The sequence below is a fragment of the Oncorhynchus nerka genome, linkage group LG16, assembly GCF_034236695.1.
Source record: "Oncorhynchus nerka isolate Pitt River linkage group LG16, Oner_Uvic_2.0, whole genome shotgun sequence".
Taxonomy (NCBI): domain Eukaryota; kingdom Metazoa; phylum Chordata; class Actinopteri; order Salmoniformes; family Salmonidae; genus Oncorhynchus; species Oncorhynchus nerka.
The window spans coordinates 28,966,018-28,993,879 of NC_088411.1; the positions used below are offsets into that span (position 1 = coordinate 28,966,018).

The 27,862-nt window shown below is 42.0% G+C and overlaps 1 protein-coding gene across 1 annotated transcript; it reads left to right on the top strand.

Moving 5' to 3' along the window:
- The first annotated feature begins 1,869 nt into the window (after nt 1–1,869).
- LOC115144379 (protein phosphatase 1 regulatory subunit 21) lies at nt 1,870–26,373 on the top strand. Its single transcript, XM_029685358.2, has 21 exons — nt 1,870–2,171; nt 3,708–3,776; nt 3,953–4,099; nt 4,476–4,580; nt 7,788–7,952; nt 8,174–8,232; nt 9,637–9,731; nt 10,289–10,341; nt 12,000–12,149; nt 12,828–13,018; nt 13,340–13,476; nt 16,658–16,750; nt 17,008–17,135; nt 18,891–19,043; nt 19,309–19,401; nt 19,647–19,913; nt 21,112–21,147; nt 21,251–21,367; nt 22,707–22,805; nt 23,274–23,402; nt 24,217–26,373. The coding sequence occupies exons 1-21, from the start codon at nt 2,118–2,120 to the stop codon at nt 24,247–24,249; spliced, it is 2,373 nt and encodes a 790-aa protein (XP_029541218.1). The 5' UTR covers nt 1,870–2,117; the 3' UTR covers nt 24,250–26,373.
- The last annotated feature ends 1,489 nt before the right edge of the window (nt 26,374–27,862 follow it).

The window sequence follows — 27,862 nt, forward strand, 5'->3', positions numbered from 1 at the left end:
TCAGGTTTGTAGTGTTGGCTTTGGGGATGACCAGTGAAATATACCAGCTGTCCTTGTCACCAATGGTTGCAGGGAATCTGTAAAAAAAATATATATCCTCATTGTCTTTCCTGTCTTGTTGGAGCAGGCAAATACTGAACAGAAAATGACCATGGTGATGAATCAACTAGTTTAAGGCACCATTATCAAGTAGTTTGTGGTAGTCACTCAGCTTGTTGTCGGATTAATTAATGTGGTCTTCCAGCATGGCCACCAGGAGGCGTCGTACGTCAACTGCAAGTCCTCTATAGTTTCCATTTACCTTATCTTGGAACACTTTTCAGAAGGACCTAAAACTAGATAATTTTACTCTGATTGATGATTTTAAATCCCAGATTGGAGGGCTGCTGACCACAAATTGCACATGTATTTAAACTTGCTCTTTTAACCTGTTTTATGCACTTTGCGCCTTTTTAACTTGCATTCATTGTTATGTTTTATGGTTTGTTGTGTCTCATGCGTTTACTAAATGCAACATTTCTGTTGGATGTATTTTAAACATGTATTTCACTGGAGTAGTTTGTCATTAACATTACACTGGGCTGAACTACACTCCAATATATTTTGTAACAAGATACTTTTGAGTGCTGTAATTTGTATTTTCAAAATACTTTATGCAATTTTTTATATTTTGTATAGCAGTTCACAATTTTGTGTCCCCTTTCACCCTGCATTGGTATCAGAAGTCTGACGGCATGCTCAATGAACTACACTGAACAAAAATACAAACACAATATGTTATGTGTTGGTCCCATGTTCCATGAGGTGAAATAAAAGATCCCAGAAATGTTCCATATGTTCAAAAAGCTTATTTCCCTCAAATATTTTGCTCAAATTAGTTTACATCCCTGTTAGTGAGCATTTCTCCTTTGCCAAGATAATCAATCCACCAGACAGGTGTAACATATCAAGAAGCTGATTAAACAGCATGATCATTACACAGGTGCACCTTGTGCTGGGGACAATAAAAGGCCACTCTAAACCGTGCAGTTTTGTCACACAACACAATGCCGTAGATGTCTCAAGTTTTGAGGGAGCATGCTATTGGTATGCTGACTGCAGGAATGTCTACCAGAGCTGTTGCCAGAGAATTTAATGTTAATTTCTCTACCACAAACACGTCGACTTATTCACCTGAAGAATTGATTTCTGCATAGTGCACCTTTTAAGTATTTCATTAAATTCCTTTCAAAATACAATAATTTTGTTGTTTATTTTCATACATTGATCATTATGGTATTTTGTGTAATTGAATTTTGGAAGTTTTGCACATCCTTGACTACAGTATATTTATGCTGCTTTCTTGCAGCATAAATCACAGTGTGACCTCTGGTTAAATAAATGATAAAGGATTGTAGTCACATGTAGTTATAGTTTCCCTTTACATCATCTTGGAACACTTTGCAGAAAGACCTGGAACTAAACCAGCACATTTGACACTTTTTGACCACAGTAAAAGTCCAGCAACACTTCCCATGACCTATCTTTTTGTTCAAACTCACCTGATTTATTTTCTAGGGACTCCAGTGAGTAGACTAGACCCTGGTTTTATGGACACACAATCGATAGTTTTCCTGTGCAGTGCTATATGTGTATACTGTATACAGAAATGTGTTATTCTTTATTTGACATTGAAACATGTTTTCGTGGTTCAAATGTCACTTAAATAAGAACAAATATGAATCATTGTTAAGTTATACACAATTATTTTTCATATAATAAAAGATACCGTTTATTGATACTTTTCTACTATTACGTGAAGGACTTTTATTTGGAAAATTCACTGACCCGGAAGTGCTTTTTTATTTATTGTTGCTGGATCGTTAGCTTACTAGCTAGCTGAATAACATCCGGCTTTACCACTCAATCAGATTATAGAATAGCTATCCTCCCCTTCCTACATGGCATGAAACTGTTTATCAGTCACTTGCACCAACTGTCATTCAGATAAAGAAACGGCAAGCTAACTCGTCAGTGTACCTGCGCTACAGTAACTAGCCAGTTTATTTTCTCGCGTTAGCTAGCTATTCCATTACATATTGGTTATCCAGCTAACTAGCTTTATTTTTCCTAAAGCAATGGCTGCAGACCTGCAAGCGAAATACACCAAATTGGCCCTGGAGTATTCAAAGGTAAGGAGTTATTTGTTGCTCTATCGTTAGCCACAGTTCTTGGCTATTTAATCCGATTGCTGATTCATTCTAACTAACGTGCAAGGTACACTATCAAAAGTATGTGGACACCTGCTCGTCGAAAATCATATTCTAAAATCTTGGGCATTAATATGAAGTTTGGCCCCCCTTCGCTGCTATAACAGCCTCCACTCTTCTGGGAAGGCATTCTACTAGATATTCGAGTATTGCTGCGGGACTTGCTTCCATTCAGCCACGAGTATTAGTGAGGTCGGCACTGATGTTGGGCGATTAGGCCTGGTTTGCAGTCGGTGTATCAATTCATCCCAAAGGTGTTCGATGGGGTTGATGTCAGGGCTCTGTGCAGGCCAGTTAAGTTCTTCCACACTGATCTAAAAAAATATTTCTGTATGGACCTCGCTTTGTGTACAGGGGCATTGTCATGCTGAAACAAGAAAGGGCCTTCCCCAAACTGTTGCCGCAAAGTTGGAAGCACAGAATCATCTAGAATGTCATTCATTGTATGCTCTAGCATTAAGATTTCCCTTCACTGGAGCTAAGGGGCATAGCCTGAACCATTATTCCTCCTCCACCAACCTAAAAAATAAAAGGTGCTGTCCAAAGTATCTAGTTACTTAGCTCAATCTGTTTCCAATCAAGTTCCTTTTCAGGGTGTCACTACCCACTAGTGTGTCACCCTCCTGGGTGTATTGTCAAGTATAGAGAGAGCAGCCCATTAATAGGTTGATTTTTGTTTGTGATAATCGAAGGCAATATTTGGTGTCTTTACTGCACTGTTTACTATGAACGTGAACTGTGTACAGCAAGGGATGTAGCTAACTGCTGTCAATCAATCAAAACAATCTCATAGTGAACATTATTTTGGTTGGTTTCTTCATTCTATGATTTAGCCTAGGTCACTGCCTGATATGTCAGCTGACACTCACAATGTGTCTGTCTTTTATGACAAAGGGAGGAGGGTAGGCCAGAACAGAAGCCACCCTTCTCTAAACAATACAATGTTACATAGCCTGAGTAAAACACGGGCAGCCATGTTCTTCAAATCCCCTATCATACGTTAGGTAGAAAATGGATTGGTATCCATGTCAATAGTACCCATCCTAAAAACCCTTTTTAGGCATTATTAAAATAAATGTCAGTTAGACTGACTAGCTTTGGTTAATATAAGAACCATTCTCCTGACCAACACTGTCAGTTGACAGGCAGTGAATGGAATGCATGGTGTTTCCTGTCTGACTGTTGTAAAACCATAGCTCCCAGCTGGCCAATATCCTGTTATTTCTATTTTCCATTGAATATGGGGTGTAGTTTCCCAATAAGCAGCAACATTCACCCAACCTTCAGAAATGTTAGTGCAGTCATGCATTGCAGTGGAGTTATCCATATTTGATGATTTAACAATATGTCTCACATAAAATAAATCCATAAAATAGCCGAGGCAATACTGTAAATTTAGAGGTGGTGTGTCTGCAGTAGACCTACAGCTCAGTGTCTATACTCCCCATGTCTCCATAGCTCCGGGCACAGAACCAGGTCTTGAAGAAAGGCGTGGTAGATGAGCAGGCCAGCTCCACCTCTCTTAAGGTACAGAACCATTCAGAGACCTCTGGAATAGGGTTTCAAAATTCCAATTTCCAATCCTGGTTGGAGGAAATAATCAGGAAGGGAATCCTCCAACCAGGAATTCTGAAAAACCTGGGAATTTTGGGTGATATACTTTAAAATCACTGAGCGTCTTCTCCTCCACACCGACACTACAGGATCAGGTGAAGCAGCGAGAACAGAGCCTGAGGAAGGTGGAGCAGGAGATGGACAGTCTCACCTTCAGGAACCAGCAGCTGGCTAAGAGAGTAGAGCTGCTGCAAGAGGAACTGTCTGCCAGCGAGGCCAAGGGCAAGAAGAGCAAGGTAGAGACAGACACTGGTCCTCTGTAGCTCAGTTGGTAAAGCATGGCTCTTGCAACGACCGGATTGTTGGTACAATTTCCGGGACCACCCCTGCGTAAAATGTATGCACGCATGACTATAGCTTTGGATAAAGGCAACTGCTAAAATGGCAGTATATTAGACTGGGAGGCGGGTGCACCCCACAATCAGACATGTCATAGTTCGACAGGCTTACCTTGCTTTCCTTCTACCTTTGATCATGTTTGAGATCAGTTTAAGCAAGGCGAAGTGCAGAATCACTCATCTCGATCACATAATGAGTATTAATTTGGGATGCAAGGTGATTTGTCGATCAGTGATTCGGTGTAGTCGATCTCAGACACTTTCTCTTCACCAGAACAAAGGGGACTCCCCCTCCCAACAGGGCTTGCAGCAGACCCAGAGTGTGTTTGATGAGGACCTGCAGAAGAAGATCCAGGAGAACGAGAGGCTTCACATCCAGGTATGTCTGTGTCTGAGACATGGGAGTGTATACAATGCATTTGGGAAGTATTCAGACCCCTTCCCTTTCTCCACATTTTGTTACGTTACAGCCTTATTCTACAATGGGTTTTAAAAAAAAAAGAATCCTCATCAATCTACACACAATACCCCATCATAACAAAGCAAATACAGGTTTTTAGAATTAAAACAGTAATACCTTATTTACCTAAGTATTGAGACCCTTTGCTATGAGACATGAAATTGAGGTCAGGTGCATCCTGTTTCCATTGATCATCCTTGAGATTTCTACATCTTTATTGGAGACCACCTGTGGTAAATTCAGTTTATGGGACATGATTTGGGAAGACACACAGTTGTCTATATAAGGTCCCACAGTTGACAGTGCATTTCAGAGCAAAAACCAAGCCATGAGGTCAAAAACATTGTCCGTAGAGCTCCAAGACAGGATTGTGTCGAGGCACAGATCTGGGGAAGGGTACCAAAAAATGTCTGCAGCATTGAAGGTCCCCAAGAATATAGTGACCTCCATCATTCTTAAATGGAAGAAGTTTGGTACCACCAAGACTCTTCCTAGAGCTGGCTGCCCGCCAAACTGAGCAATTTGGGGACAAGGGCATTGTTCAGGGAGGTGACCACGAACCCGATGGTCACTCTGACAGAGCTCTAAAGTTCCTCTCTGGAGATCTTCCAGAAGGACAACCATCTCTGCAGCACTCCACCAACCAGGCCTTTATGGTAGAGTGGCCAGATGGAAGCCACTTCTCAGTAAAAGGCACATGACAGCCCACTTGGAGTTTGCCCAAAGGCATTTAAAGGACACTGAACATGAGAAACAAGATTCTGTGCTCTGATGAAACCAAGATTGAACTCTTTGGCCTGAATGCCAAGCATCACATCTGGAAGAAACCTGGCACCATCCCTACAGTGAAATGTGGTGGCTGCATCATGCTGTGGGGATATTTTTCAGCAGCAAGGACTGGGAGAACCCGATCAAACATCTCAGAAACCTGAAAATAGCTGTGCAGCGACGCACCCCATCCAAACTGACAAGAGCTTGAGAGGATCTGCAGAGAAGAATGGGAGAACCTCCCCAAATACAGGTGTGCCAAGCTTGTAGCGTCATACCCAAGAAGATTTGAGGCTGTAATCGCTGTCTAAGGTGCTTCAACAAAGTACTGAGTAAAAGGTCTGAATATTTATGGGAATATTTTATTCACATTTTTTATGTGCATTTGCTAAAATGTCTAAACATGTTTTTACTTTGTCATTATGGGGTATCGTGTGTAGATATATATATTTTTCCCCTCATCAATCTAGTCCATTTTAGAATAAGGCTGTAATGAAACAAAATGTGGACAAAGTCAAGGGGTCTGAATACTTTCCGAATGCACTGTATACAGTTGAAGTCTGAACTTTACATACACTTAGGTTGGAGTCATTAAAACTAGTTTTTTAACCACTCCACAAATTTCTTGTTAACAAACTATAGTTTTGGCAAGTCAGTTAGGACATCTACTTTGTGCATGACACAAGTAATTTTTCCAACAATTGTTTACAGACAGATTATTTAACTTATAATTCACTGTATCACAATTCCAGTGGGTCAGAAGTTTACATACCCTAAGTAGACTGTGCCTTTTAAACAGCTTGGAAAATTCCAGAAAATGATGTCATTGCTTTAGAAGCTTCTGATAGGCTAATTGACATAATTTGAGTCAATTGGAGGTGTACCTGTGGATGTATTTCAAGGCCTACCTTCAAACTCAGTGCCTCTTTGCTTGACATCCTGGGAAAATCACAAGAAATCAGCCTCAGAAATTGTAGACCACCACAAGTGTAGTTCATCATTGGGAGCAATTTCCAAATGCCTGAAGGTACCACGTTCACCTGTACAAACAATAGTACGCAAGTATAAACACCAAGGGACCACGCAGCCGTCATACCGCTCAGGAAGGAGACGCATTCTGTCTCCTAGAGATGAACGTACTTGGTGCGAAAAGTGCAAACTAATCCCAGAACAACAGCAAAGGACCTTGTGAAGATGCTGGAGGAAACCGGTGCAAAAGTATCTATATCCACACTAAAACGAGTCCTATATCGACAAACCTGAAAGGCCGCACAGCAAGGAAGAAGCCACTGCTCCAAAAACCGCCATAAAAAACCCAGACTACGGTTTGCAACTGCACATGAGGACAAAGATCATACTTTTTGGAGAAATGTCCTCTGGTCTGATGAAACAAAAATAGAACTGTTTGGCCATAATGACCATCGTTATGTTTGGAGGGAAAAGGGGGATGATTGCAAGCCGAAGAACACCATCCCAACTGTGAAGCACGGGGGTGGCAGCATCATGTTGTGGGGGTGCTTTTCTGCAGCAGGGACTGGTGCACTTCACAAAATAGATGGCATCATGAGGATGGAAAATGATGTGGATATGTTGAAGCAACATCAAGACATCAGTCAGGAAGTTAAAACTTGGTCGCAAATTGGTCTTCCAACTGGACAATGACCCCAAGCATACTTCCAAAGTTGTCAAAATGGCTTAAGGACGTCAAAGTCAAGGTATTGGAGTGGCCATCACAAAGCCCTGACCTCAATCGTATAGAAAATTTGTGGGCAGAACCGAAAAAGCGTGGGCGAGAAAGGAGGCCTATACAAATCAGACTCGGGTACACCAGCTCTGTCAGGGGTGAATTTTGGCCCATTCCTCAACTTATTGTGGGAAGCTTGTGGAAGGCTACCTGAAACGTTTGACCCAAGTTAAACAATTTAAAGGCAATGCTACCAAACAAAAAAGTATATGTAAACTTCTGACCCACTGGGAATGTGATGAAAGAAATAAAAGCTGAAGTAAATCATTCTCTGCTATTATTCTGACATTTTACATTCTTAAAATAAAGTGGTGATCCTAACTGACCTAAGTAGGGGAATTTTTACTAGGATTAAACGTCAGGAATTGTGAAATGTATTTGGCGAAGGTGTACGTAAACTTCTGACTTCAACTGTATGTATGGGCAAGTGTTTACAAAGAGACTACTGGCTTGAATATGTGCACTACATAATGTATTTGATCAGTTGTTTTTGTGTGCTGGTCTGTTCTAGAATGTGTGTCTGAGAATGATGATATTTTTAGAGTTCTTGTAGGGTGATGCCGAAAGAAATGTTTAATCCTTGGTTGGACAATAAAGTTATGTTCTATTCTAAGTTCTATGAGGCTGATGAGCAGCACAGGCAGCAGGAGTCTCAGCTGAAGGTCCAGTTGGAGGAGTTGGAGAGAGACCACGAACAGCACCAGGCCATAGTGGATGGACTCACCTCCAAATACATGGACACTATTGAGAGACTACAGAGTGACAAGGCCAGACTAGAGGTGAGGTGGAGAGAGTAGTGGATGTCTCAACTCCAACTACATGGACACTATTGAGAAACGTTAGTGACAAGGTCTGAGTAGAGGTGAGATGGCGAGAGAGACGGCTGGAAGGAGCATGAGGGCAAGTTGGAAGCGACTGAACAAAGGCGAAACTCAATCTTTTGTTATTGGTAAATGATAGAATAGTAATACATGATGCTATTTTCTGTGTCCTCCTACAGGTGAAATCCCAGACTCTGGAGAGGGAAGCTAAAGAGTGCAGAGCTCGGACAGAGGAATGGTAAATAACTTGTTCTAATCTACACATGTACCAGTTAGATATACACTAAGTGTACAAAACATTAGGATCACCTTCCAAATATTGAGTTGCAATCCTTTTGCCATCAGAACAGCCTCAATTTGTTGGGGCATGGATTCGACAAGGTGTTGAAAGCATTCCACAGGGATGCTGGCCCATGTTGACCTCTTTGCAAGGCATTGGAAAACCTGGTCTTTGTGGTTAAAGCTGTGTTAGAAATTCACTGCTGGACTGAGTGACCTTACAATTATCTGTATGCGTGGGGTACAGAGAGGTAGTCATTCAAAAATCATGTTTACATAATTACTGCACACAGTGAGACCATGCAACTTATGTGATTTGTTGAGCACATTTTTACTCCTGAATGTAGTTTAGGCTTGCCGTAACAAAGGGGTTGAATACTTATTGACTCAAGACATTTCAGATGTTCATTTTTTATTTAATTTGTGAACATTTCCACTTTGACATTATGGGGTATTGTCACTGGCCTACACACAATCAAAATGTAATCCATTTTAAATTCAGGCTGTAACACAACAAAATGTGGAAACGTCAAGGGTGTGAATACCTTCTGAAGGCCCTGTAGATAATCTTTGATCAGCCTACTGGCCTTACCTAGTGAGTTACACTGAGTGTTAAAAAACATTAGCAACATCTTCCTAATATTGAGTTACACTGCATTTTGCCCTCAGAACAGCCTCAATCCGTTGGGGCATGGACTCTACAAGGTGTCCAAAACATTCCACAGGGATGCTGGCCCATGTTGACTCCAATGCTTCCCACAGTTTAAGTTGGCTGGATGTCCTTTGGGTGGTGGACCATTCTTGATACACACAGGAAACTGTTGAGCGTGAAAAACCCGTTGCAGTTCTTGACACACTCAAACCGGAGCACCTGGCACCTACTATCATCCCAGCCAGCCAAACCCTCCCCTAACCCTGACAAAGCTGGGCCAAATGTGCGCCGCCTCATGGGTCTCCCGGTCGGGGCCGGCTGTGACACAGCCCGGGATCAAACACAGATCTGTAGTGACTCTTCTAGCGCTGTGATGCAGTGCCTTAGACCGCTGCGCAACTCGGGAGGCCCCATCTACACAGATTTGAAGTGGATTTAACAGGTGACATCAATAAGGGATCATAGGCTGACCAGGTGCCTCCAAGTGAAAGCTGTGTCATGGAAAGAGCAGGTGATCCTTATGTTTTGTACACTCAGTGTAGATGGAGAATGATTGTATGTATCTGGTGGAGGACTTGTGGTTAACATGATGGAATAATGAGGGTTGTAATAATGTGGATAGGGAAGTATTTAATATGGTCACTGAGTGGTCATTCACCATCTCCTGATTCCTCTACCCTCTCTTCCTCTCAAAATCATCCCTCTCTCCAGTCAGCAGCAGTTGAGGAAGTGTCAGTCAGAGCTCAACAGACAGGTGAAAAAGAGCAGCATTGTCATCCAAGAGAAAGTGCCCTTCAACGACACCAGTGAGTAATACGCAACATTTCACTGACCCAGATCATGTTTATTAGGAAGAAAACAGACTGAAAGAGTAAGGGACTACCTGGATTTGTCCAATATGAACTGCTCATTATACATTTTCTGTTGCAGTGTGTGCTCTAATGAACACAACCTTGTAGAAACATCACTGATGATGGTTTATCTATGAGCATGTCTTCCCATTCTAAGACATGACACCCACACATATATAAGTATGCAGTACTAACTACTAATGAAATTGAATTACGTTTCTATCTCACTGACGCTGTAAGAGGAAAACTGAAGCACTGTGTAATGTGTGTCGTGCCATGCCACTAGAGCCCTGTTTTCCTCCTCGGATGGTTTTCATGCTAAATGAAGGACCGACCTATGACATGCCATCATTCGGCACTTTAAAGGCATAGTGCAAGATTTTGGCAATTAAGCACCCAGAGTCAGATGAACTCATGGATACCGTTTGTATGTCTCTGCATGCAGTTTGAAGGTAGTTTGGCAAGCCGTTGCTCGCAACCTCTCCTTTAAATTTCCCTCCCCTTTTATCTAGAATTCAGTGACTACAACAGTCTCAACGTTCCACCACACAACAGAAGACACCAGGTGAGAGGAAGTCCTATAGGAGGCATCATCAACAAGATTATATATTTTTTCTTGATTGGATGGTCAGGCCAGAACATAATTACAAATTATTTGTAGACTGTAAATTGATCACAAGAAGCCGAAACTGATATATTGTAAAAATTATTATGTTTTAACCTTGCTTACAAGGTTTGATATGAACACCCACTAAATGCGGGTTGAACTATGAATCCTACAATATATATCGCCCAACGAGCAGCGATGATGCCTGGCTGGGGAGCTGTGAGCAGTGTGATATAAGCGCTGAAGATACATTTTTAGGAGCACTGCGCACAGGCATACAAGTTGGTCTAAATTACTAAAGTCAACTAGTGAGACTTTGTCCTTGTGTTTCTTGACAATTTAATTGTTTTGTTTACAAGCTAGGTTGTTTTTCAATGTTGGAGTTTGCTTCAACTTCTAGCGAAGACATTCTCTAGCTCACACAGGCACATTGTCACTAAGCAGTTGAGAAAATGTTTCATCTGGGATATTTAGGTTAAAATATTCGGTTCACAAAAATGTTTGTAATATTGAGCAATATACCACATCACTTCAGTTGTTTTAGAAACATTACAAAGCATGCTCATTCCATAGTGGTTAGAAGCCCCTTTGGCAGTGATTACAGCATCAAGTCTTCATGGGTATGATGCTACAAGGTAGATTTTCCCATTCTTCTCTGCAGACCCTCTCAAGCTCTGTCAGGTTGGATGGGCATATTTTCAGGTCTCCAGAGATGTTCGATCAGGTTCAAGTCTGGGCTCTGGCTGGGCCTTTCAAGGACATTCCTGCGTTGTCTTGGCTGTGTGCTTAGGGTCGTTGTCCTGTTGGAAGGTGAACCTTCACCCCAGTCTTAGGTCCCGAGCACTCTGGACCAGGATTTCGTCAAGTATCTCTCTGTACTTTGTTTCGTTCATCTTCGTCTCGATCCTGACTAGTCTCCCAGTCCCTGCCGCAGAAAATATCCTCACATCATGATGCTGCCACCACCATGCTTCACTGTAGGGATGGTGCCAGGTTTCTTCCAGGCGTGACACTTGGCATTCAGGCCAAATAGTTCAATCTTGGTTTCATCAGACCAGAAATGCGTCTTTCTCATGGTTTTGAGTCTTTAGGTGCCTTTTGGCAAACTCATAGCGGGCTGTCATGTGCCTTTTACTGAGGAGTGGCTTCTGTCTGGCCACTCTACCATAAAGGGCTAATTGGTGGAGTGCTGCAGAGGTGGTTGTCCTTCTGGAAGGTTCTCCCATCTCCACAGAGGAGCTCTGAATACTTTCCGAAGGCACTATATATACACAGTATGTTTTTAATTTGTAAAAAAAATGTGCCTGCCACAGTGGCTGGTGGACCAGAAGGTCAGTTTAAGGCCCAGACCACATATCTCTATTGTGTGTAGGAATACTTTGGAACTGATTTCCCAAATTAAAATCACTTGAAACTGATTTGCTGGTGTTTTTAGACTTGTGTCCCAAAATGTTTTTGCTAAGAGAAAAAAAAAATCACAGGCCACTAGTTGGGGAACCCTGAACTATAGCATGATCCTCATATTTTATAGAACAGTTATGGCTCCATCATATGTTGTCATTGTAGATATGTGGTCCAGAGTTTTGGTACTAATTTCTCATTTTCCTGTCCTCTAGTTGAAGGCCCGAGACGTGGCTGGTCAGGCCTTAGGCTTCGTCCAGGACATAGTGGCTGCTCTGTTAAACTTCCACTCCTACACAGAGCAGAGGGTACACATCTACCCTCTGGACTCCTCTATCGAACCCATCTCACCACTCAACCAGAAGGTCAGGGACACACACACACACACACACCCACACACAGTCTATGCCCTGACATCCTGTTTTTGTCATTTAGCATATGCTCTTATCCATACGTGTCAAACTCATTCCAGAGGGCCGAGTGTCTTTGGGTTTTCGCTCCTCCCTTGTACTTGATTGATGAATTTAAAGGTCACTAATTAGTCCTATATACTAGGCGGTGTCAGAGGAAGGCCCCAAAAAATTGTCAGACTCCAGTCAACCAAGTCAGACTATTCTCTCTGCTACCGCACGGCAAGCGGTACCAGAGCTCCATGTCCCCCCCCAAGCCATGAACAATGAATCATCTGCCTCGCTATTGTTATTTTGTTTTCATAATTTTTTTTACTTTAGTTTATTTAGTATATCTTTTCTTAACTCTTTATTGAACTGCATTGTTGGTTAATTAAAGGCTTGTAAGTAAGCATTTCATGGTAAGGTCTGTTGTATTCGGCACGTGACAAATACAATTTGATTTGATAATTAGTAAGGCACTCACCTCATTGGGTTGTCTAGGGCTTAATTGAAAGCAAAACCAAAAACCCGCAGACGCTCGGCCCTCCGTGGAATGAGTTTGACACCCCTGCTCTTATCCATAGTAACATACAATAAGTGATTTTGGCTGAAGTAGGTAAGATGAACTCTCCTCCGCAATCTTTTCCCCAGTTCTCCCAGTATCTACATGAGAATGCAGCCTATGTGCGCCCCCTGGAGGAAGGACTAGTGCAACTACACCAGAGCATCACAGAGGACACAGTAACAGTGCTGGAGACTGTGGGGAAACTCAAGGACTTTGCCGATCACTTCACCTCCTACACCCACTTTCTGCAGAAGATTCTACCATACCAGCTCAAAAGGTCAGTACTCATTACATTAGGTAATGTGTACTGTACGCATGCGCGTGTGTGTGTTCCTCCCTATCCCCCTCTTCTTTTTCCCCTCTCCAACCTGGAGGAAGAGTACGGCCCCTCTCTGTACCTGAGCCCTCACCTCTGAGTGTGTGTGTTTCTCTATGGCTGCGTTTACACAGGTAGCCCAATTCTGATATTTTTTTCCTACTAATTGGTCTTTTGACCAATCACATCAGATAATTGGTCAAAAGAAAATATCAGAATTGGGCTGCCTGTGTAACTGCAGCCGATGTGTCTCAACCTCTCCTCCTCTCTTCTCCTCACCAGTCTGGAGGAAGAGTGCTGGACTCCTCTGTGTACCTCCTCTCTCACCTCGAAGAACCAGGAGCTGCAGAGTGATATGAAGAGAATCACTTCTTTGTTTGACAAACTACACAGCTACATCAGCCTACTGGCCTTACCTAGTGAGTTAACACAAAGGATAGAAGTGAGAGGACTGACTCTGCGCCAAAATCAGTCCGCGCAAGAATAAAGCGTGAAGCAGACCAAGTGCGATTTGTTTAGTATGGAGGGTGTTAGGGTTGGGTGGATTTCCATACCTTCATACAGTTCCTGTACCATACCGGGGTATACGGTATTACCAGCAGTGCACATAAGGGGCGCTATTTCTTTCAGAGTATAAAAAATATATATCATGCTAACAAAGTACTAGTGAATTCCTATATTGGATGCTAACTAAATGCTAACAAGCACAAGCGAACATAAACTAAATGCAAGTACAGACAACCCAACTCATAAAGTTATACAAATGTCTCAAAAGGCAACTCACACTTTATCCAGGAGGGGATTGATCGTCTGCTGTAACCAAGAAGCTTGAACTTGCACACTAACCATCACACACTAACCAGCTAGCAAGTTAGCAAACCAAATGCATAGCTGGAGCCCTGAGATGGAGAAACTATCTAAATGCCAAATACATTAACTTATGTTTAAGATATTTAGTAGGGAATTTCAAGTGGAACTTGATCATCACTTGTGCTGCTCAACAGTGGACATCGTATCACAAAAGTAAGTTTAAAACACCAGTTTGCTCCATGTGATCTTTGTAAACAAACATATGTAACTGGCTCAATAGAATTTGTGAATGAAAAAGAAACAAAAATATTTGGGGGATGGTATTGAACATCATACAGTCGGTTTTCGAAAATACCCCGATATACCACTAAAGCCTAGAAGTGTGTCGAATTTTGTTAAGCGAGGCTTATTTGGTAGAATAGAAGTTGTTACGAATGTACTGATATAAGAGGATGAACGTGGCATCCCAGCAGCTTTGAGAAACATATTTTATATCTGGGTTGTGCATGTTCACATGCAGATCTGCCCTCTCATTGTCTAGGATGTTCCCGTCTCCTCCCGCCTGCCTTTGCCCTTTGCAGACATTTATTCCCATTGGTGGAGCAGAGGGTCAAATATCTTGTCAAGGTCGTGCCTTCAGAAAGTATTCATACCCCTTGATTTATTCCACATTTTGTTGTTACAGCCTGAATTCAACATGTATTAAATAGATGTTCTTTCCTCACCCATCTACACACTACACCATAATTTCAAAGTGAAGACATGTTTTTGCAAATTTATTGAAAATGAAATTCAGAATGTTTTCTGTAAGTATTCACACCACTGAGTCAATACATGTTATAATCTTTCTGGGTAAGTCTCTTAAGAGCTTTGAACACCTGGATTGTCCAATATTTACCAATTTGTATTATTTTCAAAATTCTTCAAGCTGTGAAATTGGTTGTTGATCATTGCTAGACAACCATTTGCAAGTCTTGCCATAGATTTTCAAGCAGATTTAAGTCAAACCTGCAACTCAGGAACATTCACTGTCTTGGTAAGCAACTACAGTGTAGATTTGGCCTTGTGTTTTAGGTTATTGTCCTTCTGAAAGGTGAATTAATTTCCCAGTGTCTTGTTGAATGTAGACTGAATCAGGTTTTCCTCTAGGGTTTTGCTTGTGCTTTGTTCCATTCCACTCCTCAGTCCTTAATGATTACAAGCAGACCCAATTACCCATATGATGCAGCCACCACAATGCTTACAAATATGGAGAGTGGTGTGTTCAGGAAAAAAGTGAATTGCTTTGCAACATTTTTTGCAGTATTACTTTACTGCCTTGTTGCAAACAGGGTTAATGTTTTTGGAATACTTTATTCTGTACAGGCTTCACTCTGTCAATTAGGTTAGTATTGTGGAGTAACTACAATGTTGATCCATCCTCAGTTTTCTCCTATCAAAGTATTATTGTGTGTAGGCCAGTGACAATCAAAATGTAATCCATTTTAAATTCAGGCTGTAATACAACAAAATGTTGAGAAAGTCTAGGGTTAGGAATACTTTCTGAAGGCCCTGTAGATAATGTTTGATTTACCATCAGCCTACTGGCCTTGCCTAGTGAGTTACACTGAGTGTAAAAGTTGCACCCCTTTTTGCCCTCAGACCAGCCTTAATTCATCGGGGCATGGAATCTACAAGCATTCCACAGGGATGCTGGCCCATGTTGACTCCAATGCTTCCCACAGTTGTGTCAAGTTAGCTGGATATCCTTTGGGTGGTGGTCCGTTCTTGATACATACGAGAAACTGAAACCGGTGCACCTGGCACCTACTACCATAATCAAAGGCATATGTTGTCTTCCCCATTCAACCTCTGAATGGCACACATACTGTACACAATCCAAGTCTCAATTGTCTCAAGCCTTAAAAATCCTCTTAACCGGTCTCCTCCCCTTCATCTACACTGATTTTGAAGTGGATTGAACAAGAGACATCAATAAGGGATCCTAGCTTTCACCTGGTCAGTCTATGATATGGAAAAAGTTATGTTTTGTACACTCAGTGTATATCTTCCTACTGGCTTTACCTAGTGAGGAGAGAGCGGGACCGCTCGGGAGTTCTATATCTGAGGCATCACAGTGCTAGAGGTGTCACTATAGATCCTGGGCTGTATCACAACCGGCTGTGATCGGGAGTCTCATAGGGTGGCACGCAATTGGCCTGGTTAGTGGAGGGTTTGGCCGTCATTGTAACTAAGAATTTGTTCTTATTAACTGCTTGACTTGCCTAGTTTATTTGACTTTATAAAGTTTTTTTTATTTATTTTTTTACCCCTTTTTCTCCCCAATTTCGTGTTATCCAATTTGGTAGTTAAATTCCTGTCCCATTGCTGCAACTCTTACAGACTCGGGAGAGGTGAAGGTCGAGAGCCAAGCTTCCGCCGAACACAACCCAGCCAAGCCTTACTGCTTCTTGACACGATGCCCACTTAACCCGGAAGCAAGCCGCACCAATGTGTTGGAGGAAACACCGTACACCTGGCGACCGTGTTAGTGTGCATTGCGCCTGGCCCGACACAGGAGTCGCTAGTGCCCGTTGGGATAGGAATATCCGTAGGGGCCAAACCATCAGGGGCTAATTGGGCCGGCTGCGACAGAGCCTGGAGTCGAACCAGGATCTCTAGTGACACTGCGCCACTCGGAAGACTGACTTTCCTAGTTAAATAAAAATTAAATAAAAAATGTCAGCTTACTGGCCTTACTAGTGAGTAGTGTGGGACTTGAGGAAAATCATGTGTGCAATTGTTTTCCAGGTGTTCGACAGGACTCCATGCCCCAGAGCAGTTCCTCTGCTGTCTTCACCCAGCTAGCGGCCTGTCTACACAGCCTTCACGATGCGGTCAAAGGTGAAACCTTTTTTTTTTTACTAGAAATTGTTATTTTGTCTGTTTTTATAGACTAATGTTCAAGCCACTCTGTCCTTCCTCTGTGTTCTGTAGAGATGTCTAAGCTTAACTGTTATAAAGCAATATACCTGCAGGCTTCAAATAAAATGGAACCAATAACAGAGTAAGCCCCCTGTGCCATCCTTTAACTGTTGGCCCCTTCCTGTGTGTGTGGAGATCATTTTGTATGTATAAGCTAAATCCCTCTGTCTCTACAGAGATGTCTACTCATTACAGCCAGAAGGCCAGTCTGGAACAGGAGTTGTCTACAATCACTCAGAAGCTCCGCACTACTAATGAGTGTCTGCTGGCTTCCCTGGGCTCCCTCACCAGCAGCACCGGCAAGGTAGGACCATTTACTGCTATAGAAACACTGGGAATGTATTAGTGATTGGGGGGAAAAAATAGATGCAGTTACATATCGCAATATTATTTTGGGATGATATTCTATCAATTCAGCTGTCATCAAATCATCCTTGTTCTCGATCTTATTTTTAAATAGTGAGCCAACATGTTTTCAGCACTTATTTCCATGACTGATCAAAACACATTTTCTCTTGTCTTTGCAGCAGATGTATAATGAGCAATATGTTTGGAACATCAAATCGCAATATATATTGTATCGGCACCGAAGTATGGTGATAATATCGTATCGTGAGTTCCCTGGCAATTCCTGGCCCTATCTGTTATCACAACATCTGTGTCTAAATGGACACAACTGGCCCCAGCAAACAAGCACACTGACAGAGACGCTGTTGTTTTGGTTGGCATTCTCACATTATCACAGTTTCATAGGTTGGGTAACATGAAAAAAATATTGATGGATTTTTGTCAGTAAAAAAACAAGATTTAAAAAAAAAAATGTACTTCCCGGGAATAGTCAATGACATTGGACTTATTTCCATTGTGGTCCCTATTTTTGCTGTTTTCTTTACATATGATTAGTTTAAGCAATAGTAGCAACTGCCTTGGTATCTGGCTCATCGACCCTGAGGATTGGTCATTTACAATACATGACCACTAATAAGAAGGGAGGGCTTAGTTGGGGCAGGAGGGATTTTTTCACAGATCCGCACCATATCAGAGCAGTACAGCTGTGTACCCCAGATAAAAGGGGTGGGGGATGGGGGCTTTGAAACTGAGACGGTACAGTGAGTGGATACGTTTGTACTATACGTATGAGAGCCTTGCGGGAATTGAAACCACGACCGTACCAACTGATTGTATGTAGAGGAAGTAGATATGTTACTGTTATAACTGTAATAACCATACGGATTATTTTTTGGTATTATAGTTATAATAGTAAGGCATGTTTTTAGTCTCTACTGCTGCCTGGTTGATGAATGCACCAGACACAGACCGACTGTTTGTTTGAGGTATGAGAGATGGGCTACTGTTCTGTTGTTGTGGAAGAACAGGGATGGAATGCTCTGGGCTGGCTGGTTGCAGAGTTCTGTTTACTATGAGGTGATCTGAGTGGGCGAGTTGTTTTGAATGGCCTGGTGCCCTAGGTGGTCTAAAATGTGCAAACTCCGGCCACCTGGCCATGTTAAATAAAAAAGTAATACGAACTTGGTTAACAGTAGTTGGAGTGTCAAAAAAGAGGAGCAAGGCACTCGTCATATAATTAAAGTGTAGTGGGAGTGTGTATTAGAAATGTGTCTATTCTGTCAATCCCTTCCACTGACCTACTTAAAGGAACAGAGATGTAGTTGTATTGGATAAGTGTGTATAGGAAAGTTTGACTTGGTGTTGTGGGTTTGTTTTAAGTGTGTGTATAGTGAAGTAATCATGACAAAAGATTTGATGTACTCCTTTCACATTAGTTTGTTTAATTGCACCTGTTTCACCCTCATATTGAAGCGTATACAATATTGACAGATTGAAAACGTATATTCTATGACATTGTTGCACCGTGATATTGAAATAGCAGTGTGGACTACAACATATAGGCCTAGAAGACCATGTATATGGCTCACCAATACTGTTTATAAGAAGACCTTTATAAAGCTTATACTTCCTTAAAACAAATGATAAAGAATTAGTGTCTATACCTGGATAAGTCTTACCGTAATATTCATTCTGTACTGTTTTTCTACAGATTGCGACGTTCTTCAGCAACAACCTGGATTTCTTCACGTCTTCGACAGGCTACAGTCCAAGAGGGGGGGCCGGGGCACTCAACCCCCTGCAGGCAGAGAGCATGCTGGGTAACAAGAAGAAGGCCTCTGACTACATGCATGCCATCAGAAAGGTCAGTAGCTTTCCCTCGCTTTGCTGGTCATGTCACCTTCACAGACCTGGGTTAAAATACTATTTTAAACATAATTCAGCTGTGTTCAATTAAGCTTGCCTAGCAAAATAGAACCAATAAAATAGTCTTAAGTGTAAATCCTGCCCCATCTGGCACGCCAATCCAGGCTGCCTAAAGCAAACAGTGGAACATCCCCTTAACAACGATGCTGTGGTTCAGTATAACAGTGTGTATTTGACTCCTGTCCTGTCTGTTGTGTATCCAGCCCAGACCAGAGACTGTTCCATACAGAGAGGCCCTGTTGCACCGCCGTGTTCTAACTAGCTCTACAGAGAGCAGAGAGGGACTCACACAACAGGTATTGTTTGTATTTCCACACTCCTCTCTTCCTTTCTACCCTTCAGTCTGTCAGTACACACGTCTGACTCTTTATAATGCTCAAGGTAACCCATTTGGTTACTGACTAGGTAAGTGTGTTAGAGAAGTATAGTCCTCTTACCAACTCGCTCCTCTTCTTTCCACCTCTCCTCACTGTGTCCTCTCCTCTGTGTCATCTCCTCCACATCTCCATTTTCCTCTGTGTCCTCTCCTTTATCATCCCAGGTGGTGGCGAGCCAGGAGAAGATTGCTCGTCTGGAGCAGGAGAAGGAGCACTGGCTGCTGGAGGCCCAGCTGGGCAGGGTGAGGCTGGAGAAAGAGAGCCAACGCATACATGACCTGGAGACACAGCTCTCCTCTGCCCTGGGAGGAGGAGGCAGCCCAGCCCACTCCCTGGGCCAGGCCCCGGGCAGCCCAGCCCTCACCAGCCTGGAGGACGGCGAGGTGGAGGAGAGAGGAGCAGGGAAGGAGGCTATGCTAAGCAACAGTCTGGTAGATAAATCTTCACTCTTGTTTTTTCTTTACGGCTGCAAGAATCCTCAAAGGGATTTCAGGAAATCTGGTAACTTTTGGAAACTTTCCGGAATTTTGCGACCTTATTTTTCTTCAACAGTGATTGAATTTGTCTTCATCCTCATGCTTAACAATACTACTTTGCAGTTGTGTGAGACTGGCATGACGTGAGATTAAATCTAGGGACATCATTCCTCCCTTTACAACCCTCCCCTTTCCCACAAAATGAGTCCGACATCCTCGTGGGAGCAGCCGTAACATGCATTTGAGTGTTTTGGCTTCAGTGAAGGCGGTTGTGTTATCAGTGTCTGGTTAAGTTCCAATTATCTCTCCTTTGGCCCAAGGTGTGCACTTGTTCATTTCCCTTCTCTGATTTGAAAGTAAATGATGGGTATAAGGAATATGTTGGAAACTCCCTCTAGCCCATGCCTCCACAAATTCAATGGTTTTTAATTTTTAAATATATATATCTTTTAATCCTTTATTTAACTAGGCAAGTCAGTTAAGAACACATTCTTATTTACAATGACGGCCTACCCCAGACGACGCTGGGACGATTGTGCGCCGCACTATGGGACTCCCAATCATTGCCGGTTGTGATACAGCCTGGAATCGAACCAGGGTCTGTAGTGACGCCTCTATCATTGAGATGCAGTGCCTTAGACCGCTGCACCACTCTGGAGCCCTATAGTAGTGAACGAGAGTACACCTCATGAGAAAATAAATATTATTGGGAGGCACCAGCTTCCTTGTTACATAATGCCTGTATTTTAATAGCATACTCAAGGTCCAGGATACACCCACTTAATCTGGTCCCAGATCTATTTGCGTTGTCAAGATCGCACAAACAGATCTGGGACCTGGCTAGCACCATGCTAGTCACTAACTGGACACGGTTGTCATTAACAACCAGCTAAACTCTTCATTCACAGGTGTTTATAAATGTAATTCCTTGCAGGTCCAGTTTCAGATACCATTAGGGGCCTGTAGTGTTTTATTGGATTTCAGTGGGTTTTATTAGCCTGGGCCCAGATCTGTTTGTGCTGTATAGCCAAAAATGACCATAGCAGTTGGCAAGATGACAGAAACCGATGTGGGACCAGGCTTGGTTCAATTTGTATAGCTTTCTCAATTCTCATAGGGAGTGAGTATCTAACTGTGTTTTTCATCTCATCAGGTTGGCATGTTAACCACAACTCCTACCAATGAGGATGTAAGTTTGTCTTGTTCTTCTTGACCCAACTATTCCTAGTGTAATTACAACACCGGTGTAAGAGCAATTTCATGTAAAGTTGTTGTCCTCTCTGTGCTTACAGGTGGGAGACGAGGAGTCCAGAGAACAGCTGATTAAGACTCACTACATGGCCAGAGTAGGAGAGCTCACCACACAGCTACAGGTCTCTGACAGCAAGGCGGTTAACTTCCATGCTGAGGTGAGATACTGGATCTAATTCCCATTCATAAACACAGAACTATTATTTCCTATTGAATGTAAAAGGATGTGTAGATCTTATTTTGTTGGTGGATACTGGGGAGAGATATGGGGAACAAAGTCATATGTGCGCTCAATTTAGACGCTGCTATACAGAAGACTAACTTACTAGTTGTACAGTCACTTAACCATTTCCCCTCACGTCTTCCTTCCTCTACATACAGTGCATTCGGAAAGTATTCAGACACCTTGACTTTAAGTTACAGCCTTATTCTAAAATTTTCCCCCTCAAATCTACACACAATACCTCATCATGACAATGAAAAAACAAGTTTATATATATGATTGGACTCCAATCAAGTTGTAGAAACATCAAGGATGATCAATGGAAAGAGGATGCCCCTGAGCTCAATATCAGTCTCAGAGCAAAGGGTCTGAATAGTTATGCATTTGTTTATGTTTAATACATTTGCAAACATTTCTAAAAAACAGTTTTAGCTTTGTTATTATGTGGTATTGTGTGTAGATTGCTGAGGATTTAAAAAAAATTGTAATCCATTTTAGAATAAGGCTGTAACGTAACAATGTGGAAAAAGTCAAGGGGTCTGAATACTTTCCAAAGGCACTGTACATGTGTATATGTTCCTGCTGCTATTTTAGTAACCTACTTCAGTCCTATACGTCTTGTTCCAAGGGAAATGGAAACGGCAACAGTTGACTATATTGTAGTCAAACCTTGTTTCCCTAAGAAGACAACTTTGTCTTTTCTCTTCCTCTTTCGGTTCTCTCGATCCGCTCTTTCTATTCCATCCTGTGTTTCCAGCTGGACGGACACAGGTGTGCTCACAGGGAAATCATTACATTTTTACACTGGTGTTCCCGGTTCCAGACCTACACTAGGATCTATATATATATATATATATATTTTAGAATTGTTACTTTTTAAATATTTTTTTTATATACATGTATCTACATTGGCATGAAATAAGTTGTTATGCTATAGTTAACCAAATCTAAAGATAGCCATGTGGCGTTAGTATGTAGTATTGACTTACTGTCACATGTCAACCCTCCGTGCTATGCATCACGGCAGTATGATTACTCCTGATAGATGGGGAACTGGAAGTAGTGACTTAGAGTCTCCCACAAAGTCAAACATTACTGTAGCAGGGTCCGTTCAGTTCAAAACCAGACATCATGTAGGCCTATATTTAAATAGTTTTAGTGAAGAGCATCCCATTTTGTGACTTCACATTAGTTGAAGTGATCATCTGTGGATATGTTATATTTTGTAGGTTTGTTTATTCTCTATCTCCTGTGATGTAACTTCCCACCCTCAGTGTCGAGCCCTGGCCAAGCGTCTGGCTATCGCAGAGAAGTCACGGGAGACTCTGACGGAGGAGATCAAACTGGCCAATCAGAACATCACACGTCTCCAGGTAAACGACATCTGTTGTCTAACTGCCTGACTGAAAGAAACCAGCATATCCCAGAGCCAGTCAGCTTTATCATTTATTCATTGATATTTGTTGTTTATTTGTTGTTTATTAGGTATATGTATATTTGTTCTGACCTTTTTATTTTTAAGTAGGATTTAGAAAGTAGGATTCCCATGTATTCAGTAAACATGGCATATTAACTTTAACCTTAAAAAGAAATATACAAATGTTCAACTTCATATTCAGTTCCATCACCACCTCATGTGAAAATTGCACGTTTCTGTTTTGTAGTAAAAAAGAGAGGATGATAAATTTGGTTGTCATTTTCCTCCATTTTTTTTTACAAAAGACATCATTTTCACATATGTTGATGTTTGGGTGGTGCTGGAGATTATGAATATAAAGTTGGACATTTTTTAAATAAACATATTGGCTCTACCTAGCCACAACATGTTCCTTGTCTTTCAGGATGAACTGGCCACGACCAAGAGGAGTTACAAGGAACAGCTCAGTATGATGAGTGACCACCTGTGCAGCATGAACGAGACTCTCAGCAAACAGAGAGAGGAGATCGACACACTCAAACTGGGCAGCAAAGTATAGAGTCCCCTCACATATTCCTCACTTCCTACATACTCTGTCGACTGCTACTATATTGATGAAGTCTCTTTTGCAAAACAGATTTGATCTCATTGAGACTAACCTTGATAAGTTAAGGTTCAATAAAACACTTCACTCACTGGCCCACACAGCAACATAAGCAGTACTAGGTCAGGTTATGCTGATATAGACATAACCCAGTAACAAACTACTATCCATTCTGAGGGGAGCTGGGATGTGCCAGTGGGGGATAAGGGGGGGGCACAGCAGGGTCTGATAGGAAAAGCACCTGCTGGAGTCAGAGGCTGACATCTGAGAAATTCATTACTGTTTGGCTGGGCTGTTGAAGTCGAGGAAGAGGCCTTCTGTTAAAACCCACTTCTCTTAAAACACTTCTGAGATGAGGTGTGTGTATACGTTCTTGGGTATCAACCCAAGCTATTGTGTGTGAATGGTGGCTGCCAAGTGCTGATACAAGCCTATTCAACCTGAATACAATCCAAGTGTAAAGAAATAAACCGATTACATGATTAGCTGTGAGTGAAACTCTAGAATGGAAACTAACAGTGTTTCAAAGTCGAGACTCATTCATGTGGTTTCTTTCATGAGTGCTCACTGGTCACGTACTAACACCACAATCTTATTCAAAAAATGCCATTCCGCTCTCCAGATTACAGTACCAAACCAGAAGTGTTGATACTAGGACTAGCGCTCCTGCTTTTGCTTTATCGCTTTAATGTTCATTCAAAAATGTATTGAGTCTTGGTTTACCATGCGTTATATGTAACTCAACCCCTCCTGCCTTTTCCAGGGAAACTCCAAACTTCTGAAGAAGAGTCGGTAGGAAAGTCTGTTGGGAAACTTGCTACATTTTGGATCGGCAGAGCACCCTGGACTGAGCTTTACTATGGGACAACCCACCCACTACAGTCCTGTCAGCTCCCCAAGATGGAGGACCCTGTTAACTTCTCTATCAGAGGGTGGGCTATTGGGGGGTGTCTCTCTGATACCACTCTGCTTAACCATAAATAAGCAGTTTATCTAATGTGTTTTTCTGATTTACACAGATAATGACTTTTGTAAAGTGCTTCCTAACGTATGACGGAGGGCAGACTGACAACTGCTTGACCCTTTGACCTTTGGTTTGAGGGAAGTAGAGGAAAAAATAAAAATCCTAGTGAGGTCATGGATGCTCACTAAAGTCAGGGATGAAGACCACCAGGCCCTCATGGTTACTGTCTTTCTCTCTCTCCTATCTCTGTGTGCTAAGCGTAGGAATGACATATGTATTACTCAAATTGCTATTAAGTGGGAAGAGTGAGAATGTGTTTGCATTATGTAAGGGATTGTCTGTCTAATACTGTGACAGAAAATAATTGAATCTTTCCATGTTTTATTAGATGGTTTTTAGTTTCAGTGAGAGAAAATGTGTGCAAATGTTGGTTGTGTTTACCACAGTCTTCTGTTTGAAGAAGGGCTGCCCCAGATTAAATCAAGGAATGAGTGACCAATTAATTAGACACACACTAGCCTCTGAAGTCCAGGCTTCGCGCTTAACCGAAAGCCTGAAACAGACACATTCCCTTAACTAGATAACCCATCTATCCTCTAGAACGGATAGAAGAATCCATACACTCAAGTAGCATTTATGACCTTACTCGCCAGAAGGTGGAGATAGCCCTTGTCTATGTCCCAATGGCAGACTAATTCCATATTTAGTGCACTGGCTTTGGTAAAAAGGTAGTGCACTATATAGGGAAAAGTGTGCCATTTTGGAAGTAGTCCAGGGGTGTATTCCGTGAGATGAAACGTAAAGAATGTGACGGTGCAGATAGATCTAAGTCACTGTATTTCTGTCTCGATTCCCCAATCAGTTCTAACATGACAGAACTGTTCTATATGATATTTCTATCTGCACTCGGGCCAATGTAGAGTTCATAAAATGGTGACCGTTTGTCTGTGATGTTTCTGTAGTGTGGATGTGCACTGAGGAGAACTATGTCTGCGTCCCAAATGGCACCCTATTCCCAAATAGTGTGTTACTTTTACCAGAGCCCTATGGACCCTGGTCAAAAGTAGTGCACTATATAGGGAATAATGTGGTGCCATTTGGGACATAGTATGTGTAGCACCACAGTCTCTAAACCCATGTTATTATGTATTGATGAAAAAGGGTTGTGAATATAATACTCCTTTTGAATCATTCAATGTACATTTATTGTATTGTGTACTTTTTAAAAGTAATATACTAAAAAACAAAGGCATTCATTCTACGGTTTCAAATGTCTAATTTCCATGATGACCCAATGAAATGACTGGTTGATCAATGAAAAAGATAAGAAATATCAAGGTAATCAATCACTCACCTGCATTTATTTTTTGAATATTGGGTTTGAGATCTTTGGAAATATGTCTATTGAAAGGCAATACACACACAAAGGTCCACTCTCTTGGAACTTGAGTGAGACTGTATCACTGTTTGTGTACGGCACTTTACAATTGTATTATTGGCATGTTGGCAAGCTAGTCAACCCCTTGTCTGGAAATGTGTAATGACATCTCTAAACTGTTTACAATTAACAGCAGGGTTGTGTTCATTGGGGTACACCGTATCAAAACTTTTAGCAACGGAAAATGAAAGTTCAGATAGTTAAATGCTGTTTCGGCCAGTTATGGAACATTTTCTTCCATTTTGTACCTTATCCTGTGGACGGTTTAGACCGAAAATTGGTTTTGATGAGTTTGGATGCTTCTGATGGGTTTTGACTGGTTCTTACGTGTTCAGTTCAACCACCAGGTTTACCAAGAATGAGATCTCTATTATACCTGCCACTGGATCTTTTATATGATGAGAATTCAAGAGGTTTGCCAACATGCCCTATACTACTGAAACTTGTAAAACAATGTAATCTGACAGACCAACAGATTGCACATATGAAATAAATAATAAAGAGCTCAATATTCTTTGTTTTGTGTTAGTACTAGTACTTATTGATGACGTACCACAGAGTTGAACACTTCAGGATATGTTGACAAGCTACTGTAGATTTATGAAGTTCCAATGTTCTATGGCAAACAAACTTGTTAACTATGTCCAAAATGTTCCCAATCTCAAATAATTCAGGCAACACTAGCAGCTAGAACCAAACACTCACTCCTACACAAGCAAATGTCATAAGCCACTCGCACATGTGAGCTATTTTTGTTGCAGGTGCATGGTAACAGTTGAATAATATGAGAAAAAAGAACCTGCACACCGCTCTTGCTAGTATTCAACACTGCTCTTTAATAAGCTTTACCCATCGGCCCCAAGGCCTTCGTCAGAGCTTTTGCAACCACTCATACACTACCACCCATAATAATAGTTGGCAGTTCCAGGATGATGGCCCTTACAGACTTCTGTTGCCAGCTGCACTGTTACTTCTTCAGCAAAGAACAGGATAAACCCTGATCACATTCATGTTGTCAGTGTGCCCTTGGCCCACTGTGACTGGGTGTTCTCATCCAAATACTCCTCTTGCTCTGTCCTCTCCATCTCTTACTGAATGTTCTCATCCAACTACTAGGGTTGTCCAACTGAATGTATTCAACTGAAAGGTATTCAACTTTCACATTTCACCCAACCCCTCTGAATCAGAGCGGTGCAGGGGGCTGCCTCAATCGACATCCATGTCTTCAGCGCCCGGGGAACAGTGGGTTAACTGCCTTGCTCAGGGGCATAACTACATATTTTTTCCTTCTCAGCTCGGGGAGTCGATCCAGCCCAACGCTCTAACCACTAGGCTACCTGCCACCCTTCTCTCTGACTGAATGTTCTCATCCAACTACTACCTCTCTTCTCTCTGACTGAATGTCCTCATCTAACTTCTACCTCTCTTCTCTCTCTGTGACACTGTTCTCATCCAAATACTACCTCTCTCTATTTGCATTGTGTTTGTTTTGGGTCTGTTCCAAAGGGGCTAAATGACCTTGTATTGTGTTAGGCTGAAGGTTGGCCATAACCCATAGCCATCCTCCTCCTCCCCTCTGTGAAGAGTGCTATGTTATCCCATTTATCCACCCTCCTCCACTCATCTATTATCGGACAGAACAGAAAGAAAAGGGGGATACCTAGTTAGTTGTACAACTGAATGTCTTCCGCATTTAACCCAACCCCTCTGAAACAGAGGTGCAGGGGGCTGCCTTAATCCACGTCTTCAGCGCCCGGGGAACAGAGGAAAACCACTTCAGTTTGTGTTGATATTGGTTTAATTTAGTGTGTGTATGTGTATGTGAGAGAGTGTGATTCTTGTCTGGACCAACTCCAGATGACAGCACTTCAATGACTGTTATCTTCAACCCTTTAATTATCTCCCATCCAACCGCTGACCCCTCCCTTGGTGAGTAATCTCTAGTCATCCACGCCTAATTGTCCCACCCTAGCATCAGACCTCTGTCACTGTGTGAACCACTACCCT

What these genes read in the sequence shown, in the direction of transcription:
- LOC115144379 (XM_029685358.2), top strand. Translation starts at nt 2,118, where the DNA reads ATGGCTGCAGACCTGCAAGCGAAATACACCAAATTGGCCCTGGAGTAT. An exon ending in TGGCCCTGGAGTATTCAAAG is followed by an intron (nt 2,172 to 3,707) that starts GTAAGGAGTTAT and finishes ATGTCTCCATAG; the next exon opens with CTCCGGGCACAGAACCAGGT. An exon ending in CACTCAAACTGGGCAGCAAA is followed by an intron (nt 23,403 to 24,216) that starts GTATAGAGTCCC and finishes TGCCTTTTCCAG; the next exon opens with GGAAACTCCAAACTTCTGAA.